The sequence below is a fragment of the Periplaneta americana genome, chromosome 14, assembly GCF_040183065.1.
Source record: "Periplaneta americana isolate PAMFEO1 chromosome 14, P.americana_PAMFEO1_priV1, whole genome shotgun sequence".
Taxonomy (NCBI): Eukaryota; Metazoa; Arthropoda; class Insecta; order Blattodea; family Blattidae; genus Periplaneta; species Periplaneta americana.
Genome location: NC_091130.1, coordinates 68,853,884 through 68,874,818, shown reverse-complemented (window position 1 = coordinate 68,874,818; position 20,935 = coordinate 68,853,884). Strand labels below are relative to the sequence as shown.

Genomic DNA, 20,935 nt, shown 5'->3' with positions numbered 1-20,935 from the left:
GGTTACATACATGTTATTCCGACATACAAGATGTCTACAATAATATACAAATAATATACAATCAACACATTCAGTAATGAAGTCAATTCTCCACAGTTTTCTTCAGACCATTACTTGTACAAGGTTCTTGGTTTCCTTATCTTCATGGGCAGTCTCACCCCAGACATGAATCAGATAGAAAAGAAGAGCAGTAAACACAAAAGGAGATACTAACTACTGTAAGCTAAATTTGGAGTGCTAAACTAAGATACTCATTGACAGTAAAAGGCATGTGGAAAAGTAAAATATGTTTCACTGACTTTTTAAATCTAGCATAGCTAAGGGCTTTAGTTTCAACAGGGAGTTTGTTGTAAAGTCTTATCCCTGTATGTGATAAGCTATTGAGACTCTTGGATAACCTATGATGATTAAAATGTAAATTAGTGCATGTTCTTGTGCTGTAGCTGTGATAATCAGAGTTTATTTTAAAACTATCATAATTTTGGTGGATGAAACAGACTGTTTCAAGAAAGTAAATACAAGGTAGGGGCAAAATATCAAACTCTTTGAATATTTTTTTACTATCCGAGCGAATAGGTACTTTCTTTATAATTTTCAATATTCTCTTTTGCAGTCTAAACACTTGTGCAAGTTTTGATGACGACCCCCAGATAATTATCCCATATGATAATACAGAGTGAACATAGCCAAAGTAAACCGCTCTAAGTAGTTCCTTGGGAGTTATATTGGTTAGGACACGGAAAGCATAACACAAACGACTTAGTTTATCAGTTAAGAATTGAATATGACTTTCCCACGTGAGGTTGGAATCAATCCATATCCCTAAAAATTTTGTACAATCGACGTCCTTTATTCCAGTATTATTAAGTAGTATTTCAATGGAGTCATGTAGTTGTTTCTGACTGAAATACATACAAACGGTTTTACTGACATTAAGTTTTAGTCTATTGCTAGCTAACCACTGTTCTAGTTGTCTTGAGGTTTCATTTATTTTCTCCTGTAAATTATTTTTATCAAGAGCATTGAAAACAATATTGGTGTCATCTGCAAAGAGAACGGTTTTAGCTTGTGTTATCCTTGAGGGAAGGTCGTTTATATACAGGAGAAATAGAATTGGGCCAAGTATGGAACCCTGGGGCACCCCGCTTTTCATGATAGTGGGATATGATTTCATTGAGCCTATTTCAACAAATTGTTGCCTTGCACTTAGGTAAGAAACAAACCAACTTTTAGCTAACCCCTTTATGCCAAACCATTGTAGTTTCTGGATCAGTATCATGTGGTCAACTGTGTCAAATGCTTTGCTCAGGTCCAGGAATAGCCCAACTGTTTGATTCTTGTTGTCTTTTGAATTTAGAATAAATTCCGTGAAAGTGAATATGGCGTTATTAATTCCTTTGCCTTTTTGAAATCCAAATTGAGCATTTGATAGTGCACCATTACAATCTAAAAACCGAACTAATCTATTATACATAACTTTTTCAAGGATTTTGGAGAATGTAGATAATAGAGATATCGGCCTATAGTTGTTAATATTTTGTTTATCTCCCTTCTTAAATATAGGACATACTTTTGCGAGTTTGAATTGTTCGGGAAATTTACCACTAATTAAAGATGAATTGCAGATGTTTACTAGTGGAGCTACTAGTAGTACAGCACATTTCTTTACAATACCATCCGGAATGTCATCAGGTCCACAGGAAAGATTATTTTTTAGTTTTTTTATTATATCGAGAATTTCATCTGCAGTCACGGGAGATAGAAATATGGTGTTTACATTTCCTGTTCCATGTAAGGTTGTTTCCTGACTACCTGTTACCTGGTTATTAGGATTGTCTGCTACATTTGCAAAAAATTTATTAAAAATTTCAGCTATTTCGAAGGAATTTTGAATTGTTTGACCATTATGTATTATTGAAAAGTCTTGATTTGAGACTTTGGTATTTTTACAAGTTTCTTTCTTTACAACTTCCCATATAGCTTTACCTCTGTTCTGTGCTTTCATAATGAATTCTCCATTGAATTTCAGTTTAGCTGCATGTATAACTTTCTTTAATATGCTGGTATATCGTTTATAATGTAATTTAAGATCTAGGCTATTTGTAATTTGGCACAATTTATATAACTCCTTTTTCCTCCTACAAGAAGTTACAATCCCCTTCGTTATCCAATTTTTTGAATTGTTGAACTGCTTATTTGTAAGTGTACATTTTTTTAGTGGAAAAGCAACATCAAAATAATGAGTTATTGAGTTTATAAATTCGTTTGTTTTCGCATCCACATCTGTTAAGTTGGTTACTTCAATCCAATTTTCTTTGCTTAGCAAACGTTTAAAATATTCAACGTTTTCATCATTAAAAGATCTTTTATACCTAATTGGCTTAATGCTATTTGGTTTAGGGTTTTCAAATGCATAAATATTTAAGAATATAGCATTGTGGTCTGCGATACCCATATCAATATTTCCTACTGAGAATGGATAAGAATCATGGTCAATAATTATTTGGTCTAGGCATGTTTTAGAATTAGAGGCTATTCTAGTTGGAGTGTCTATTGTTTCTATCAGATTATATGATCGAATTAGCGATCTGAATTCTGTTATGGTAGCATCACTATTTAAAAAATCTATGTTGAAGTCACCGCACAAAATTAATTGTTTCTTTTTGCTTTTTAGGTGATTTAAAAGAAGTTCCAACTTTTCTAAAAAGGTTTTTATACAGCCATCTGGGGACCTATAGACACACACTACAGTTAAATTATAATCCTGACCGCTAATTTCAGTCACAGCATGTTCGAATACTTTGTCTTGGTTTAGATAATACGTATTCTTTTTTTCTATATGTGATAAATGTTGTCTCACAAAAATAGCTGTTCCTCCATTTTTGTAAGTGTCTCGACAGAAGTAACTTGAAAGGTTGAAATCTGGAATATGACAGTATGTTATTTCCTTTGTGTTTAGCCAGTGCTCTGTACAGCATAAGATATCTAACTTCTTTAAATCATGGTTTATGATTATTTCTAATTGATACAGCTTATTTCTAATGCACTGAAAATTTTGATGCATTAATGTGACAGAGGCCATTTTGTTAGCATTATAAGAAGTCTTTTTATCAGCAAATGAGAAAGAGCTAAGTTTACATGCACTATTTAGGTCTGTGGTTCCAATCTCCGTGAGTGGCCCTGGTATAAAAAATCACGTAGATGGGCAGGCGTCTTCACAAGTCGAGCCGAGGATCTAGTTGCCGCTTCCGGGCTCTGAAGACTTTCTTGGAGGCATCGATTTTCTTCATTATCTACCATCGAGTCGGACTTCCATTGAAGAGGTAGTTCCAATTCCCCCAAATTCAAATCCAGTCCAGGTGACGACAGCTTCTCCTCTGACAGACTCCTTTGTCTCTTCTTCCGGGATAAACTTGGACATAAAGAATCCTGAAGATGAGCAGGTGCTTTACTAGATCGCGAAGAAGCTCTCGTGCAGGTCTCATCATTTGGCCGATCCAATCCCTGGGACTGATCGTCATTCCACTGAAGAGCAATGGGGGTACTCGGGAGTATTAACTTGCTATGTAATATCGCTGCTATTTTTCTCACTGCTGCCTCCTTTCCTTTACCATTCAAATGTAAGCCATGTCTAGTGAAATTGTCTCTATTTAAGTCTATTTCATTTACCTTTACATGATTGTACACTTTTAGTCTCTTTTTCAGTTTCCTGTTTGAAATTTACAACCTCACTGTTGACACATGATGTTGTAGGAAGGTCATGTCTATGTAGAGCGTTCATTACTATGATATTGGTTTGGTCATTTCTTTCCACAAATTGTTGTAGATGACGTAGTCCATTGTCTGTGTTGTTCCTGGCTATATCATTGGAACCTCCCCAGATCACTACCGTGTCTTTTTTGGTCATTTTCTTCATCTCTTCTTTTGCAGAAGTTGTTATAACGTCCAGGCACATACCAGGCTTTACTAAAGCACTCACTTCCGTATATTCATTCACATGTAACCTTAGCTCAGATGCACACCCTCTGGCATGACTATCACCTATTACCAGTATTTTATGTTTTTTACGTGTGCTAAAATTAGGCCTACTGGAACTGGTTTGCTTCACTGCTTTCGCTGCTATTGGCCTACTTCCTTCTCCATCAACTTTTTTCCCTTCTTCACTCATCTGATGCCGTTCTTCGTATTGTAGAGGAGTAAATCTATTACTTGTAGGTATATTTTCCACAAGGCTGGTGCGAATATTTCTACCTCTTTTTCGATCAGGTTGAGACCAAGTTTCAACAGTGGAAACATTATGCCTAGGCGCCATTGTGTGGGCTTGGTTGGTAGCTATTTGGTTTGCATTTTCTTGGAGAATCCGTATAATTTCCCACGCAGTCTTCAATTCAGCGGAAACTTTACACAATTCCAATTGTAAGAATGCACAAGACGTACACTGATGATCTTGATTACCTTCAATATTACGATTATTCCTGTAAGCACAAGTACACGCAATCTGACTGTTATTTCGGAAAATGAAGTAGCCATACAGGCAGAAGTAAATGAAACCATTCTTAGTGATTTTGTTTTTTCTTTCACAATTGAATTGTGTGAATTGTCTACTCAAGTGTCTATTCCATTACATGCCGAACTGAAGTCACATATGAAATTTTTTGACAAGCGTTCAGGAACAGATGATATGTTTAATGAAATGCAAGGTTTCCGAAATTATTCTACAATAAAATATGAGACAGAACTACCAGACTTAAAGGGAGTGACATTTGTGGTTTCGAATATATTGTTAAAATTGCTGCCAATTGAAACAATCATAATCGTAGAATCATAATAAGAAATATTTCCAATTCTATCATTTAACCCAAAAATAGCTATCATAGATAATCGAAACGCCACAAGATGTAGACCATACTAAGCCTATTATTTTTGCCATTTTTATTAGTGAATTTCACATCGAAAGCTTTCGAAAAATTCTGTGCAAGAGTAAGATTAGTAAAGAAAATCGTCTACTCATATTTTCCAATTAAAATGAAAACTGGATTGTCGTAGTCTCCTATGAGGGTGATGTTCGGAGTTAATCGTACAATTATAATTATAATTTATTTTTACCGCCACTTTAATGTTGTTGATATCCACAATGGTTACTGTAATTTTGGGTTTTGGCCTAGCAGAGAAAGTATTCAGGAAACAATGTCTGCAATATTGAAAAATGTAGAGTGACAATAATTAATTGTTAAGAAGTGGAACAGCCACCCAATGTGGATCAGATGGTGGCCTTCAAATCTAAATGCTACCGAGGCAGATCGAGTGACACATTCATAACAACTGATTGCGGATTATTGACTTTATTAGAAGATAGTGATGAAGTCAGGTTTTCCCGGAATAATAACAAACCTCTCCGATAAAGGGATCATTGTTGTTACTCCACCGTATCTGCATGATGATAAATTAACAGCTGAAGAAGTCGAAACTACTTACAGCGTTGCCAGTGTTCGAATTCATGTTGAAAGGTGCATTCAGCGAATTAAAATATACAGTATAACATTTTACACACTACTATATCAATTGAACTGCTTCCACATGTTGATCTTGTTGTTTATTCAACTGTCCAAAGAGAAGTCTGAACCTCATAAGTGATACCAACAAGACACCATTTATGAGGCAACTAGGCCAGAATATCATGGGGTAGAGTGGTCAGTTCCTTTTCCCTTCCATTGCATATATCGCCGACTAGCTACAAATTACACTAGTCAGACTTCATATGCATACAAACAATATTGCTCTTCCTCTGACACATATCGTCAAGTGAGATGTACAGCCTGATAACAGATGTACATCTCAACCAGAACCTCAATCAGAGATGGTATGTTGATATTGTTCGTTATGTGTTGTGTTTTAGAGAATTTGCAATCGCCCATTATTCAGGAAGTGTAATTAAGACTACTTTTAGAATTAAATCACATTAAAATATGTAATTTATAGAGACACTATACACATATAAATATTACACACGTCATGACATCAAATGTAAGTATATCAATGTGCCGTAATATGACTGTTCACCCTCATTCAATGGTCTGAAATCTGATTTAAATGCCAAACAACTTCACTGATATTTCAGGAACTTTGTAGTTACATTTTTACACTCCTCTAGCAGTACTGAACTTTCCACTGAGTCTATAAAATAATTAAAGACTGGAGAATGCTGGGTTTGCAGTGAAAGATCGCCCTTGGGCAGAACACTATGAATCAATGAACCCATTCTTACTGATATTACAACTTTTTATCGGTAGAAAGCCGCATTTAATTTCTATATCACACATGACTAGTGAATGACTGCGAGCCTGTAGTTAATTAGGAATTGAGACACTGCGCGGCGCCACCAGTACGATTTTGAGACCCATGCACGGTGCCTATACCCTTAGATGGGAAGAAAGGAAGGCATCCTAAAAATGGACGGAGAGTGGACGCACATCTTCAGAGGAAGAAGCTTCACAGGCAAAGCAAACAGGATGAACTCCTTCATAAGAAGACTACAAACAATCTTTGATATTTAGAGACTTCATACTACTGGCAGGGTGGCCCCTCCATGTATGGTGATCTTGTGTAGCACTCTAGAAACAATTCTCTTTGGATTCATATTTACTTCTCACAGCAGCACCAGTTCATGCCTCGTAACACCAGTCCCATTTTCCAAATGTCACACTGTATTTCTCCTCACGGCATGACATCACCTTCTGCCCAATTCATTGTGGCAGCATTTCCTCATTCAGCCAGTGATTGTGGCAGTTTGATATTATCCAGATTGGCTCTTTGTGTACACATATCACATTAGAAATTACGTACGTTCCAAAACTTTACCTCTTGTTATTAGTCTTAGGTTGTTTTCTACTCACAAACTAGAGACCCCCCCATACTCGTCAAAAAATAAACAAACGTGATTCTTAATTTTGGAGAAAATCACAGTTGATGTAGTTCTAGTTCACTACTATCAGCTTATATTTCATTCACTATTATTTTCAATCTTTCATAAATGTATGGACATACATAATGAACCCTTGCTTATACTTACTTTCAGAGAAATCTACCTTTATTTTACTGTGTAAGACAATCACCTGTATAGTACCAGCACTATTTCGATGCTTAGTGCGTGGAGTCTGCAGTTCTGCACGCCTGTCAGGAAGCAGGTGGAACATTTTGGCTTCTTCTACCAGATGTCTGCATTCGGGAGATTGGCGTATTACAGCTTGACTTTCTACACAATCATGCAGGAAGTAGGGACTCAGAAGTGGCAAACGAACATGTTCAAGAACCTGAAAGCATATTACATTAAGTGTCTACTAATAAAAGCAATACACTATGCTCAGTTATATGTAATCGCACTTTTTACAACTTTCTTTTATGAATATGAACATGCATCATGCTAAGTGATGCATGTAACAGTTTAAAAAACAATATTAATTTACATAAATACAATTTTCAGTTACCAAGCACTTGACTCATTGAGTGGCATGCATAAAAATGTTCTGCTTTTTCTAGAGTACAGTATATGCAAACGAGTAAAAGTGTAGTAAAGCCCCATTGACCAAATGGGGCTAGAAGTTGTCCAGATAAAGAGAAATAAATGCCAGAATATATCTTAGATGATGAAAGTTGCACTTAAGATTTTTTTCTGTTAGAAGTCCATTGTCCTCTGTTGAGATTTAACTACATATCAGTACCTTGAGTCCAGAGGCAAGCATGAAGCATATCATCGTTGTTCCTGCAATAATTCCTACGTGACATATTTATCGATTTTAAGTTTTTTGCTCTATTAAATAACTTAAATAGTGATACAACAAATAATAAAATCTCCTATTTGTAATTATCCCGGCGTTGTGGTCTAAGGTATCCTGCCTAGGACTTGTGTTACTGAATGTGTACTGGTGCGAGACCTCATGGGGGAAGAAATTTTCTCATGAAATTTCGGACCGGTGCCCACCCAGCATCATGATGCACTTGGTGAGCTATGATAGGTAGCAAAATCCGGTTGCGAATGCCAGCTATAATGGCTGGGGGGATCATCGTGCTAACCACACGATACCTCATTCAGGTTGGATGATCGTCCACCTCTGCTTCGGCATGTGGGCGTGAGGCCAGCAGCCAGCTGGTCGGTCTAGGCCCTTCACGGGCTGTAGCGCCACGGATTATTATTATTATATGTAATTATATTTCTTTCTTTCGAAAATGTAAGAATTCACAATCTTCTATGCACTACTGCCATAGAAGGAACAAATGTTTTTTCTTCCTACTGAAAAATGTTATATTTTGCACATAGGAGTTATTGCAAGAACAACGACGATATAGTCTGTTACTCAGGAGATGAAGAGTACAGATGAAATGGCAGGTGAAAGTAAGTTAGTGATATGAATGCTTACATTATGTGATGAAATAGCAATCTATTCATTAACAAATATGGCAACTTTATCAGTTGCTGATCATTGCTCTTGTGCTTAGGAAGAGAACTATTTTATTATAATTCATACTAGATTAAGGAATTATTAATACTTATTTCATTAAAATAATTAGTATCCATTAATTTTCATATGCTTATTGTAACTAATGTTTTCGGCATGAATAATACCCTGGCTGCTGGAATTCATATTTGAGTGGTTGTTACAGTCAGCACCCATAGTCATGAAGGCTACATTCCTTCCACTTGTCTTCTCCTGAGTAACCAACAATAGTAGCCACTAGATCACCGAGTGTGGCTGTACTGAATATGTTAATTCTTTAAAATTTAATTAACCACTTCCCTTATTATCCCGAGTTAACTCGGGTTGCTAACATGTGTCAAAATTTATTAACCCAAGTTAACTCGTTTGAGTCCCATTGTCTACGTCATAGTGATTTTTTAAGTATGTAAGAAAATTAGTGATGTACAGTGATTCTGCAATATTAAATGACCTCTTTACGAAAATAAAAAAATATGACACTTTTTTTCACAAAACTCGTAAAATAAATAGTAAGGGAAGACGTTAAATATAAGAACGAACTTAATGAAGACGTATACTTAACTAAACTTCTGATTTTATGCTTTAATTTTATTACTTTGTGCTGTTTAAGACATCCATGTGATCTACAAACCTTATGAAAGTCTGCTCGACGCTGCTCTGGGTTGTGATTGAACCATCGAATAACTGCCTGAAATACAGTCTCCTCACGTTCTACTTGCAGGTCGTCACTGCTTATGAATTCCACTAATTTTGTCGGTGTTAAGCTTAGGAACTCCTCTCCGTGACCAACATCCCAGAAATTCCTGCATATGAGTTCATTACAAAACACAGTATATGAATAAGAGATAGGCAATTGTCATCATAACATTTATTTTATTATTATTAAGCTGTTTTAACTTACAAACATTTAAAATAATACAATTTATAATTAGCTCACTCCTGATAAAGCCAAAGCTTATGCTCTAGAGTGTTCTTGAAAAGGCAAAAGTAGAAATATACATTAAGATAATATAAAAATATAAACACGGTACAAAATGAAATAAGATTTTATTATAATATAAATGAAGGCAATATTCTTACGACTACATCAAAATTATTTATTAATATTAGGTATGGATAATTATTAATAACATTTGTATAATCTTAGGCCAAAATAAAGCTATGCCCTTAGACTAGATTCGGTACTATATTTAGGTTCAATCAGTGGAAGAGAAATAGCATGTTTTGTAGAATAAGCATGATAATGTAACAAGTACTTGATTGTGTGGTAATATATTGAACAATCAAAATGCTCCCTACTGAAGTACCAACTGGATTAAAGCTAATAAACAGACCGCATTACACTACTATAGAAGGAAATGTAGCTGGTAAAATTTATATATGTTTTTTTAATTTAAAGCAAAGATAATCTATATGTTTTTCTCACCACAGATAAGGCCATTATAATGCCTAAATATTTTACCTGTTCACATGTAAGAATTTGTCGGACATAAGCAAGGATTATTATTTGAACAATATCCATATGTAAAGTTATTTTGGGTAATTATGTAGTAAGCATCGGCCAGATCATCTTCCCATAAGAGAGGTTAAGGGTGCATACATTACCAAATTACTTCATCTAGACTCATGTCTCTAGTTGTGGGGGCAAGTATCGAAATGTATACATATATTTTAATTAAATTTTCAACTTTTTTTTATGACTGATATGATTACTGTCAGCCTGTTTAAACTCTAATGGTAAAGTATTACCCTGGAACTCTGTTGCGGGGGAGATGGCGTCCTGGCCGTTGCTTACTACATAGGCTAATCACCTTATTTTGAAATTATTTTCAATATATAACGGCTGTTTTATTAATATTAAGAGACAGAAAGTTTGCATCTAACCTATTTTTAACAGTGTTAACTCTTGTATTCGTACATATTTCTTTTTCATTTCTTCCTCGAAATGAACATATTCATGACATTTATAACTAAGCTATTCGTACATATTTCTTTTTTATTTCTTCCTCGAAATGAACATATGCATGATATTTGTAACTAAGCTGTTTCTATTTGACAGTAGACAAGCGTGCAAATTAATCCGAATATGACATATTTTTACATTTTCTGTCATTGTTGGCCTCACAGCTGCTCATACCGCTTTAATTGACATCTGTAGTACATGTAATTCCATTTTGAAGGTCTGTCGTTACTATTTTTTTTATAATATGTGACATTTTGCCTGTCGTTTTGTACTTATAAGCATTTCAGTTGTGTTGAAGACTTTATACTGCAATCCTGTGTACATTCTGTCGTCTTCACAAATGGATACAACTCCACGAAAACGGTCTAAAATAATAATATTAGCAGAGCATTATTCTATGACACAGAGGCAAATTGCTGCAGAATGTCACATCGGTTTGGCTACTGTTAATTCGATCATAAAACGATACAGGGAGACTGGATCCATCACACCCCAGAAAAAAGGAAACTGTGGCCAGAAAAGGAAGACTTCACCTGCAGATGATCGTTTAATTGTCAGGAAAAGTAAATTAAATCCTAGACTAACTGCTGTCGACTTAACCCGCGAGTTAATGGCTACCAATGGGACGAATATTCACGTCACAACAGTGCGGCGTAGGCTTTTGGAAGCTGGATGAAGGGCTCGTAAGCCTATTAAGAAGCAACTGCTAACCCCTATTATGTGCAAAAAACGCTTAATGTGGGCAAAATTACATCAACACTGGACAGTGAATGACTGGAAGAATGTACTTTTTTCCGATGAGTCTCATTTCGAGGTCCATGGCCACCGTGTTTCTTACGTACGGAAAGGATCCGAAAAAGTAACAGCAGCTCATCTCCAACAAGCACCCAAATACCCCCCTAAAGTAATGTTTTGGGGTTGTTTTACACACGAAGGGCCTGGAGCATTAATACCTATCAAGGGAATGATGAATTCTGACAAATATATTCACTTATTGGAAACCAGAATCGTACCCCAGCTGCAAAAATCATTTCCGGATGGCAGAGGTGTGTTCCAACAAGACCTGGCACCATGCCATACGTCTCGAAAAACTACAGAATTCTTCAACAAGAAGAATATTCAGGTACTCCCCTGGCCAGGCAACTCACCCGACATCAACCCCATTGAGAACTTGTGGTCAATTTGCAAAAGAAGAATGCAAAAAATGGATTGTTCTACAAAGGAGAAGATGATTTCTGCCCTCATTGGTGTATGGTTTTGCGATGAAGAAATGAAGAATATTTGTGGGAAATTAGTGGAATCCATGCCAAATCGTCTCAGAGCTGTTATTAGGAACAAGGGAGGCCACATAGATAACTGAGGTATGTCTTAGATCCTTTTTTTTTTTATCCCGTTTGAGTGTTTTTGCATAAGTAATTACGTTGCTCGGATTAATTTACACACTACTGTATATATAAATATTACAAATAAATAAATCACATTATAACTGTTACACACCGGTATATCTCAAGAATTGGATGCCACATGTGTAATAAATTTAAGAAAGAATTTCAGTATCTTAGAAAAATAAAATAAACTTAAAAGGTTTTTGTTTCAAATATTTCTGGCTCAACAGATATCATTCTCGTTATACATATGATAATATGCAATATCCACAAAATTAATCTTTAATGGAAGTGTTTGAAACCATTACAAATTATAATACCCGTCCATATTACGAAATTCAGATAAAATTACATTGCAAAGAATACATATTACGATTACGATTATTATTATTATTATTATTATTATACTTGTTGTTGTTTAATCAACTGTCTGAAGACAGGTCTGAACCTCACAAGTAATATCAAGAAGACACAACTTATGAGGCAACTAGGCCAGGAGATAATGGGGTAGAGTGGCCAGTTCCTTTCCCCCTCCATTGCATACATTGCCGACTAGCTACACATTGCATTAGTCACACTTTAGATGCATACAAACAATTGTTCTTCCTCTGACACATATTGTAAAGTGAGATGTACTGCCTGATAATAGATGTACTAGTACATATCAGCCAGAATCTCAATCAGAGGATATTTATTGTACTTAATGAAAAGAATTAATATTATTACTGTTACAAATTATTAACCAGGCAGGTGTCCTGCAACCTATGGAATTTAAATTTTTATGCTCGACCATGCCGAAATGTAGTAATTATACACCTGGTAGCAGCCCTTTAATGGACCTCATTAAAGTACACCTATTCATTAAAGTTCAGGTGTTCCACCAATCAGAAAACACCACTGTAGCAATATGAAAGCGCAAGTATCGATTATTCTCGGATATGCAATCGAAAGACAACTAGCAAAATGTCACAGAGGCTGGAAATCGAATACTGTCGCAGAAGGTTATGTTCTGTTACTATAATAATTAGCGTTAATTGTAAATAATATTCAAATAAATTCAATTTGTCATCTCGTTTTTCAATGTCTAAATCAATTTCAAGGTTATATCAAGATTAATGTTTATTTTACTCTCTAGATTATATCAAGGTCAATGACATTTGTTTCTCGGAAAAAATAAATACTTTCGCGTCTGCGCACATCTCACAATTTACGAGATATTGCACAAGGTCAGTTCTGCTCCCCAGTCAGATAAGAATAACATGAATACTTATAAATAATTTCAAGTTAGAAATATGGTCGAGCATAAAAAGTCGTATGAAACTTGCCTATAATGGTAATTAAGACGCTCGTATGAAAATTATGAAACTCGCTTGCGCTTGTTTCATAAACATACTCGCGTCTTAATTACTACCATTATAGCTCGTTGCATAATGCACTATTAACTGTTCGCAGGATTTGGAGATTTCCTCGTAAACACAATTAGGTAGCTTTCAATGTCTTAAGACCACCCTTTACAGAATAAGCGGTAATCTGTTGTTCTATATTAGAGGTATTAAGTTTTAATAACTTGTGATTGTTGATAATTCCGAGTCAGACATTATTTTTATATCGTGGGACAGTGTAAGGAGTAAAAGTTACCACCACTGATATAGTGAGTGCTGAAAAAGCCAGGTTACAATGAGATTAAACAATTTTGATATCTATCCTTTGGATTTATCTATTTCCCGAAAATCTGTGCAACTCTGTGCAATTCAAGTTTCCTGTGTATGTTTTATAAGTTTTTTTTTGCAATAAATCAACTGATTTATCATAAGAGATTCTGTCATTTTAAATTTGACTAAAGTTAGTGTCACGTACTTGAGTGTGAAATGTCTTGCTTTAATCTGGAGATCAGTACAGGCATGTGTCTCAGCAAAGCAGTGGATACCAACACAGTTGCTTGTGTCCATGTGTCGCTCCAAGAACAGACATGCTGCATCCCTGACAGGCAACACCTGCAAGAGGTTGGCAGCTGACAGGAGCGACTGGACATTGTTTCTAGTGATCACTACTGTGCTAGTATATGCATATTCTAGCAACAATGCCATCATAGTTGCTTCCACACCATTCACCGCTACAACTGTCTGCCGAGACTCTGCAAGCTTGTTTGTAAACATAGCCTGTAAAACAATAAATACCTATATACCATATTTTCATTAGTAAAGAGATTACATCATAATGAAATTTTATTTGAGCTTTTTTCTACACTTACTTTATTCCCAAAAATGATTCACAAAATTCAAGTTGGAACATGATAACAGTATTTTAAAATGTAACTATGTATAATGACCTTTCCTCTTACAATTACTAAACATTGTAATTTTTCCTACAAACATAATTTTGATTATGTTCTTTCTGTAATTTATGTATCGTCCCTCCTCTGGCAAACTAGCGAAAGTGACAAATTAGCGACCCTGCACTTAAGGTCTACATTGTACTATTTAATAGCACAATATAGACCTTATGTGCAGGGTCACTTATTTGTCAGTTTCGCTAGTTTGCCAGAGGAGGGATGAAAAGTCCTTTTTTATTATTATTGTTTTGTGGTAAAAGTGTTGAATCTGTGACAGTGACATACAGTATACCGCTATTATTATAAATTTAATAATATTTCATATTGTTGTATAATGTCGGCTCTTATTATAAATGTAATAGTTTCATATTGTTGTACACATTGCCTCATTAAGCTGCCTCACATACCATCTATCCTTTTCGTATTTTTTTTTTACATTATTATGTTATGACCCTTCGACAAAACAGACACCTCATTCTTTACATCTGAAATATCAAGAAATGTTAGAATGTGCCAACTTATGAAATTAGGATTACACTAAAGAGACAAATGAGTATAACACATCTAATACAGTACAATATTATTATAGGGGAACAACTTACAAAACTCCGTTGGTCTGCGCATGCGTCAATCTTAAAGAGTGACACAATATATTATTCACCTCCTCTTTCCTAACTCAGCCAATAGTAGCGCATACTGATAACAGTGATGCGTCAGATGACTTGTCAATCTGTAGTGACAATGGTTCAGATTAATGGAAGGGAACTCCAGACTCCACCTCCAGCACAGCAGTAAGATTTAGTAATCTCCTACAACGGAGTTTTGCCAATTGTAGGCCTACAGGATCAATCCAGGGGTAATATATTGTTGAAAATTATGCTACAAAACAAAACGTAGTTTATTAGATAGGCTCTCTTTTGGAACCATGGTACCACTACCTCTTTTTTCCTTAGTTGGCACATGCACAAGAATCTTGTCAGCCTTGCGAACTAATTATTCCTATTCAACTTTACAAATGATCTGTACCAGTAACATTGTGTGTGCGATAAGTACAGTGACGAATATATTATGTGTCCGTGACCAATAGCGAGTATTGTGTTGTGTAAGTGAATTCATACTGTACACAATACGATTTGGAACTATAAGAATGGCACATGTTACTGTCACGGATTCAACACTTTAACCTAGGGATCACAGACATCCTGATTTTGAAATCTTTGTACCATGTCCCGCCTAGATGTCTCATGGGACCTATATTTGCACTGCTTTTTGATATTGCTTTTCTATATCTCATTTTGCTTTATGATTTCATGAACTGACTTGAATCCCAGGTCATTTTTGTAGCCTTTTTTTAATTATTGTTGCATTATATCACATCAGTTTAACGATGTGTCCACGAACAGGAAGTAGGCAGGGAACTTAATAAAATATGTAAAAACAATGGAAATCAAATAGGTGTTCGTACAAAATATTTGAATATTATATTTATATACTTGTAATATAAGCTACAGTACATAGCTATAAAAATATATTATATTTAAATAAATTTCCTACTTTGTTTTTAAACTACTACTTATTCACAACAATGAGTCTGCCTCTTGATCACGTGACTGTCATATCACCAGCTACCTGCACTTCTCAAATAAAATTTTAACTGTTAAACAGTATATGATTGAAGGAAGGCAAGTAAATACTTGCCGTTAGGTTCTTTCTTTAGAGATAGTGAGATGTCACCGAAGAGAAAAGTGTATTTTTTTCGGGTGTTTCAAGCTGTAATTACAGAAAAACATCATTTCAGTGACTATAAGTGTGGGGATTTTTTTTGACTTCCCTTTCGAAAAATCGTATGGTTTTGACTCAGACATATGGATCTGAAAAATATAGTTCGCAGGATCCAGGAGAGGCAGCATTCTTGTCTTCTAGCAGTGGTACAGCTGGAAATGTCATTTAAAGGGTCAGTAGGCCGCCTATCCCATAATTGATTTAATTTTTTTTTTGAAGTGTCCCGCTTTTTGGGATTTAAAATCTGGAATCCCTACCTTAACCGAAAATTTCCTCCTTTTTTTATTCTACATTTGCTAACTACGGTATTGGATTCGACTGCAGAGGGTAAAGAATGAGACAAAATTACCTGCACTGCTCGAGGCAACTGATATGAAACCATTGTTCCTTATTAGATCCCGATTTTAATAGTACCTGTGTATCATAATAATTAGGCTACATTATTTTTCTAGGAATGCAAAATTCCACATTCAAGCCTAGATATTAATGTAGTATAAGAATACACATAAAATTCTTACCTTAAAATATGGACTAAACGACGCTAAAACATTTCTATGTGCAGGAAATTTTACTCCATCTACAGATAATGTCACATCACAGAAATGACCTTCCTTTCTTAATTCATTTAAACCCAACAATACCTGTGAACAATTAAAACATAGATTATTTACCTACATAAAAATTAACTAATAAGCTGTTGACCTACTTAGCTATCTAGATTATTTAATTCCTGTAAGATTATAATGATATAAACCAGTGGTGATATTCGGCCAGTTCGCACCAGTTGTTAAATTATTTCTAGGTAATATCGTGGTGGGAATATATTCCCATCACGGGTAATATTTGCAATTACCATGTACATATACCGTATATGTTTAAAGTAGGTACACATGAGAGAACTGGTTGTTAAACTTCTTGAATATCACCACTGGTTTAAACTAATTGTAATTCATCATACATCTATTACCGGTATCTGACTTTTGAGGATTGGGCCATTTGACTTAAGAGTTACTCCTACCGGCAATGAAATTGTTGTGTCACACACTCATAAATTGGGGGACTCCTTAATTATCATGTCATATTTTGACACAATGATACTATCGTTGAGGTAGTTCAGGTGATTTCGGAAGTGAAAATCGTTGAATTTATAAGTGATTTTTTTTGTGGTGATGCAGTTGATCATATATGCAAGGTGTATAAGCGGAGTACGAAGGGAACCACCTCAGCGCTAGTTTAGCCTAATACGTTTTTCTAATGTTTTTTTGTATTGTATTAAAAGATATTTTATTTTCACATTAGATTGTGACAATATTTTTTACATGCGACTTATAACTACTAGTCATGATATGTGTATATAGCTAGTCTACCTCTTGAGAATGCGATGTTTCAACAAACTTATACTCATCAGCAGCAGGTCCATCAGGACTGTCAGCCGCTGAACTTGAATCACTGTCAATACTTGGTTTGCGTTGCCTACTGTTGTATGGCAACCGGTTTGTTGGTACACTATTATCACCTCCTAAAATTGACTGACCTATAGGTGCTAATAACATTATTATTATTCGGTAAAAGCGTATGTTACTTCATATGTATGGAATTAGGCTGTTATGCCAAAACTATTCTCTATTTCTTGTCTTCCCACATTATGTCAGTACAAGGTTAAACCCGACCCAGTTCTTGTATGGGTGGTTGCACCGATGTTAGGTAGAGATCATGTTCCTCTACACACTTGCCCATATCTATATGTAAATAAAATATAAGCTAATATTCAATTTACATATCTTTAAAAACGGTAAATTACAATTAAAAGTAGTAGTTATAGAAACCGCTATTTGATTACGTTCGGATGAGATGGCAGCACTAGCAAGCAACATGACAGTGCCATCTACGTTCAATACTGAAAACATTAACGATAATCACGGCCGTGGTTTAATAGATAAATATGCTCCTATTGCCGTATTACATTTTGATATTATTCCATTAATTAGGTTCCGTTTTTAAATTAATATCCTCCAACTTCTACTTTTAATAGATGAAGCCGCTTGTTCTTTCCGTTTGATATCATATCAAGTCGTACGAAATTATCGTTTTGTAACTTATTCATCCAACAAACGATATGCCATTGTTGTTTAGTCAACTGCCCAATGACAGGTTTTTAACCTCATAAGTGACACCAATAAGGCATTACTCATGAGGCAACTAAGCCAGAAGATAATGGAATAGGGTGGCCAGTTCCTTTCCCCTCCGATATGCCCTTAAGGTTATATAGCTATCTTTTTTTTTATTGGGTTATTTTACGACGCTGTATCAACATCTAGGTTATTTAGCGTCTGAATGAAATGAAGGTGATAATGCCGGTGAAATGAGTCCGGGGTCCAGCACCGAAAATTACCCAGCATTTGCTCGTATTGGGTTGAGGGAAAACCCCGGAAAAAACCTCCACCAGGTAACTTGCCCCGACCAGGATTCGAACCCAGGCCACCTGGTTTCGCGGCCAGACGCGCTGACCGTTACTCCACAGGTGTGGACTATATATCTATCTTGATTACACAACTTTTAACACTATATATATATCACTTCGGAATATAAAATATATAATTCCGCCATTAAGATATTAAAAACTTACCGTTCTGCGTCGATTCCTGGGGAGGGGGGAGCAGGGGTTGTTTCCCCTGCGCTCGTTTGAATACTGGGGCAAAGAAGTCCTATCATCCCGGCGATATTTTTTTAAATATTGTCCAAACGTACTTAACTGTAACAGTTAATCAGTTATAGCAGAAATATAATTTCTTATTATAGTTACGTTGCTCGGCAGCAATCGACTTCGAATGTAATATAAGGTTACCAAACATCCTATTTCCCAGGGACAGTCTCCGAATTTTGCTTTTGTCCCCGAACAAAATTCGCCCCTCCCCCCCGAATGTCCCCGAAGTTAATAATTTGTTCCCAGATATTCCCAGATTTTAAGTGTTAATTGAATCAGTCATTTAAGAAAGGGCTCAGTTCCATGTTTTCCACATTTGAGCTTTCTACGTCTATATGTTCCTAGGTGGTAGGCCCATCTACGAGGGAGGACCCAAAAAAAGTGGATTTTTTTTTTTTGCATTTTTATTGAACTCTACATTCACAGTACTTTAGTCCCCTTCAATGTATTGTCCATGTGCATTAATGCACTTGTCCCAACGCTTTTGCCACTGCTGAAAACAGTGCTGGAACTCTTGAGGCAGGATAATATCAAAGCCGTTAGCTGTTTTCTTTGACGTCATCTACATCACTGAATCACTTTCCTTTCAGACATTTCTTCATCCGTGGAAACAAAAAAAGGTCCGATGGAGCCAGATTGGGTGAGTAGGGTGGATGAGGCACAAGCACCATGTTGTTGTCTGTCAAAAACTGTTGGAACGTCAGAGCTGTGTAGGCTGGAGCATTGTCGTGGTGAAGCAATCAGTTCCCATTTCTCCACATTTCAGGCCGTTTTCATCGCACACTCTCTTATAATCTTTGTAACACATCCAAATAGAAGTGTTGGTTCACTGTTTGTCCTGGCGGAACAAACTCTTTGTGGACAATGCCATTCACATAAAAAAAACAAATCAACATTGTTTTCATATTGGATTGCACTTGATGTGCTTTCTTGGGTCGTGGTGAATTTGGAGTTTTCCACTGGCTTGATGCTTGCTTTGATTCTGGATCGTACCCATAGCACCAAGACTCATCCCCAGTCACAATTCTTTTAAGAAAATTAGGGTCGTTCTGCACTTCACTCTTCAAGTCGTGGCAAACTCTCACACAGTTTTCTCTTTGGTCATCTGTGAGCAACTGAGGAATAAATTTTGCAGACACCCGTCTCATGTGCATATCTTCAGTTAAAATTCGCTGGACCATGCTCCATAACAGGTTCGTTTGCTCAGAAACTTCGTCAATGGTCTTTCAACCATCTTCATCAATTGCACGTTTGATTTTGGCAATGTTTTCGTCATTCCTTCCTGTCAAAGGATGCCCGGGACGTGGCATGTCTTCAGTTAACATGTTGCCAGATTTGAAATGGGAAAACCACTCGTAGATCTGTGATTTCCCCAAAGCATCATCATTAACGGTCTTGGCTGCAGTTTTCCCTAACAGAAAACAAAATTTCACACACACTCTTTGTTCTTTGTGGTCGGCCATCTCACTAATCGCCAAACGGTTGAAACAGGAACGCAAACAACACAGCACCACAAACAAACCACTTAACTCAGACTGACGCCAGCTCACTAACGGTCGTGGGAGACCCCAAACTAACACTACCTAACAGCACAACTCGTAACTACAAAGCATGCACGTACAACAGTTCAGTTCCGGTTACTTTTGGGTCCACCCTCCTATTCAGTATGATATGGTCTCAATTCCGCAATATAGTACTGGAGAATCAAGCTGTCTCGTATATTGTTCATTTTAGAAATGGCTCAATTCCTTTCTAAACTGAATTCATCTAACAGTTTGTGGCAGCATTCAGGAACTTATTTTATCTGACAGTAATGTATGTAATAAATAGAGATTATGTTCAAGCAATGCAATGCAATGCAAAATGGATTCAGTTAGAGAAGTGTGTGTTTCTTCAGGCAAAAAACGACCCTCAACTCAATCTCAGGAAAATGTATGAGATGTATAAGGAGAAATATCCCGATACTATTGTTAAATACAAGTACTATCTAAATTATTTTGATGGCAATTTGAACCTGGCTTTTAGCAGGCCATAAATTGACACTTGTATAACTTGTGAAGAGCTTCTCGTTAAAATTATAAGCCCTTCTTTAAATGACCATGGCATTAGCAGAGCTCATGATTCATAAACGTAGAGCCCACAAGTTCTTCACATGCATGAAACAGAGAAAAGAAAGGTGCTTGTAAAGTAACAGTGTCTTATCACTGTGCTTTGATTTCATACAAAATTTGACTCTTCCACGCATCCCTGTGCAAGATGTATTTTACCTTAGACAAC

The 20,935-nt window shown here is 36.0% G+C and overlaps 1 protein-coding gene across 3 annotated transcripts in view; it reads right to left on the bottom strand.

Moving 5' to 3' along the window:
• The window catches only part of LOC138713411 (kelch-like protein 12), a 53,536-nt gene extending 35,882 nt beyond the window's left edge, over window positions 1-17,654 (bottom strand). For all 3 annotated transcript variants that reach the window (XM_069845495.1, XM_069845494.1, XM_069845496.1), the window contains exons 1-5: window positions 17,322-17,654; window positions 16,473-16,595; window positions 13,698-13,999; window positions 9,124-9,295; window positions 7,113-7,310 (exon numbers count right to left, since the gene is read on the bottom strand). In XM_069845495.1, the coding sequence (XP_069701596.1) occupies window positions 7,113-7,310; window positions 9,124-9,295; window positions 13,698-13,999; window positions 16,473-16,595; window positions 17,322-17,507 (981 nt within the window). In that variant the 5' untranslated portion in view covers window positions 17,508-17,654. The remainder of the gene's footprint in view (window positions 1-7,112; window positions 7,311-9,123; window positions 9,296-13,697; window positions 14,000-16,472; window positions 16,596-17,321) is intronic.
• Window positions 17,655-20,935: the final 3,281 nt, after the last annotated feature.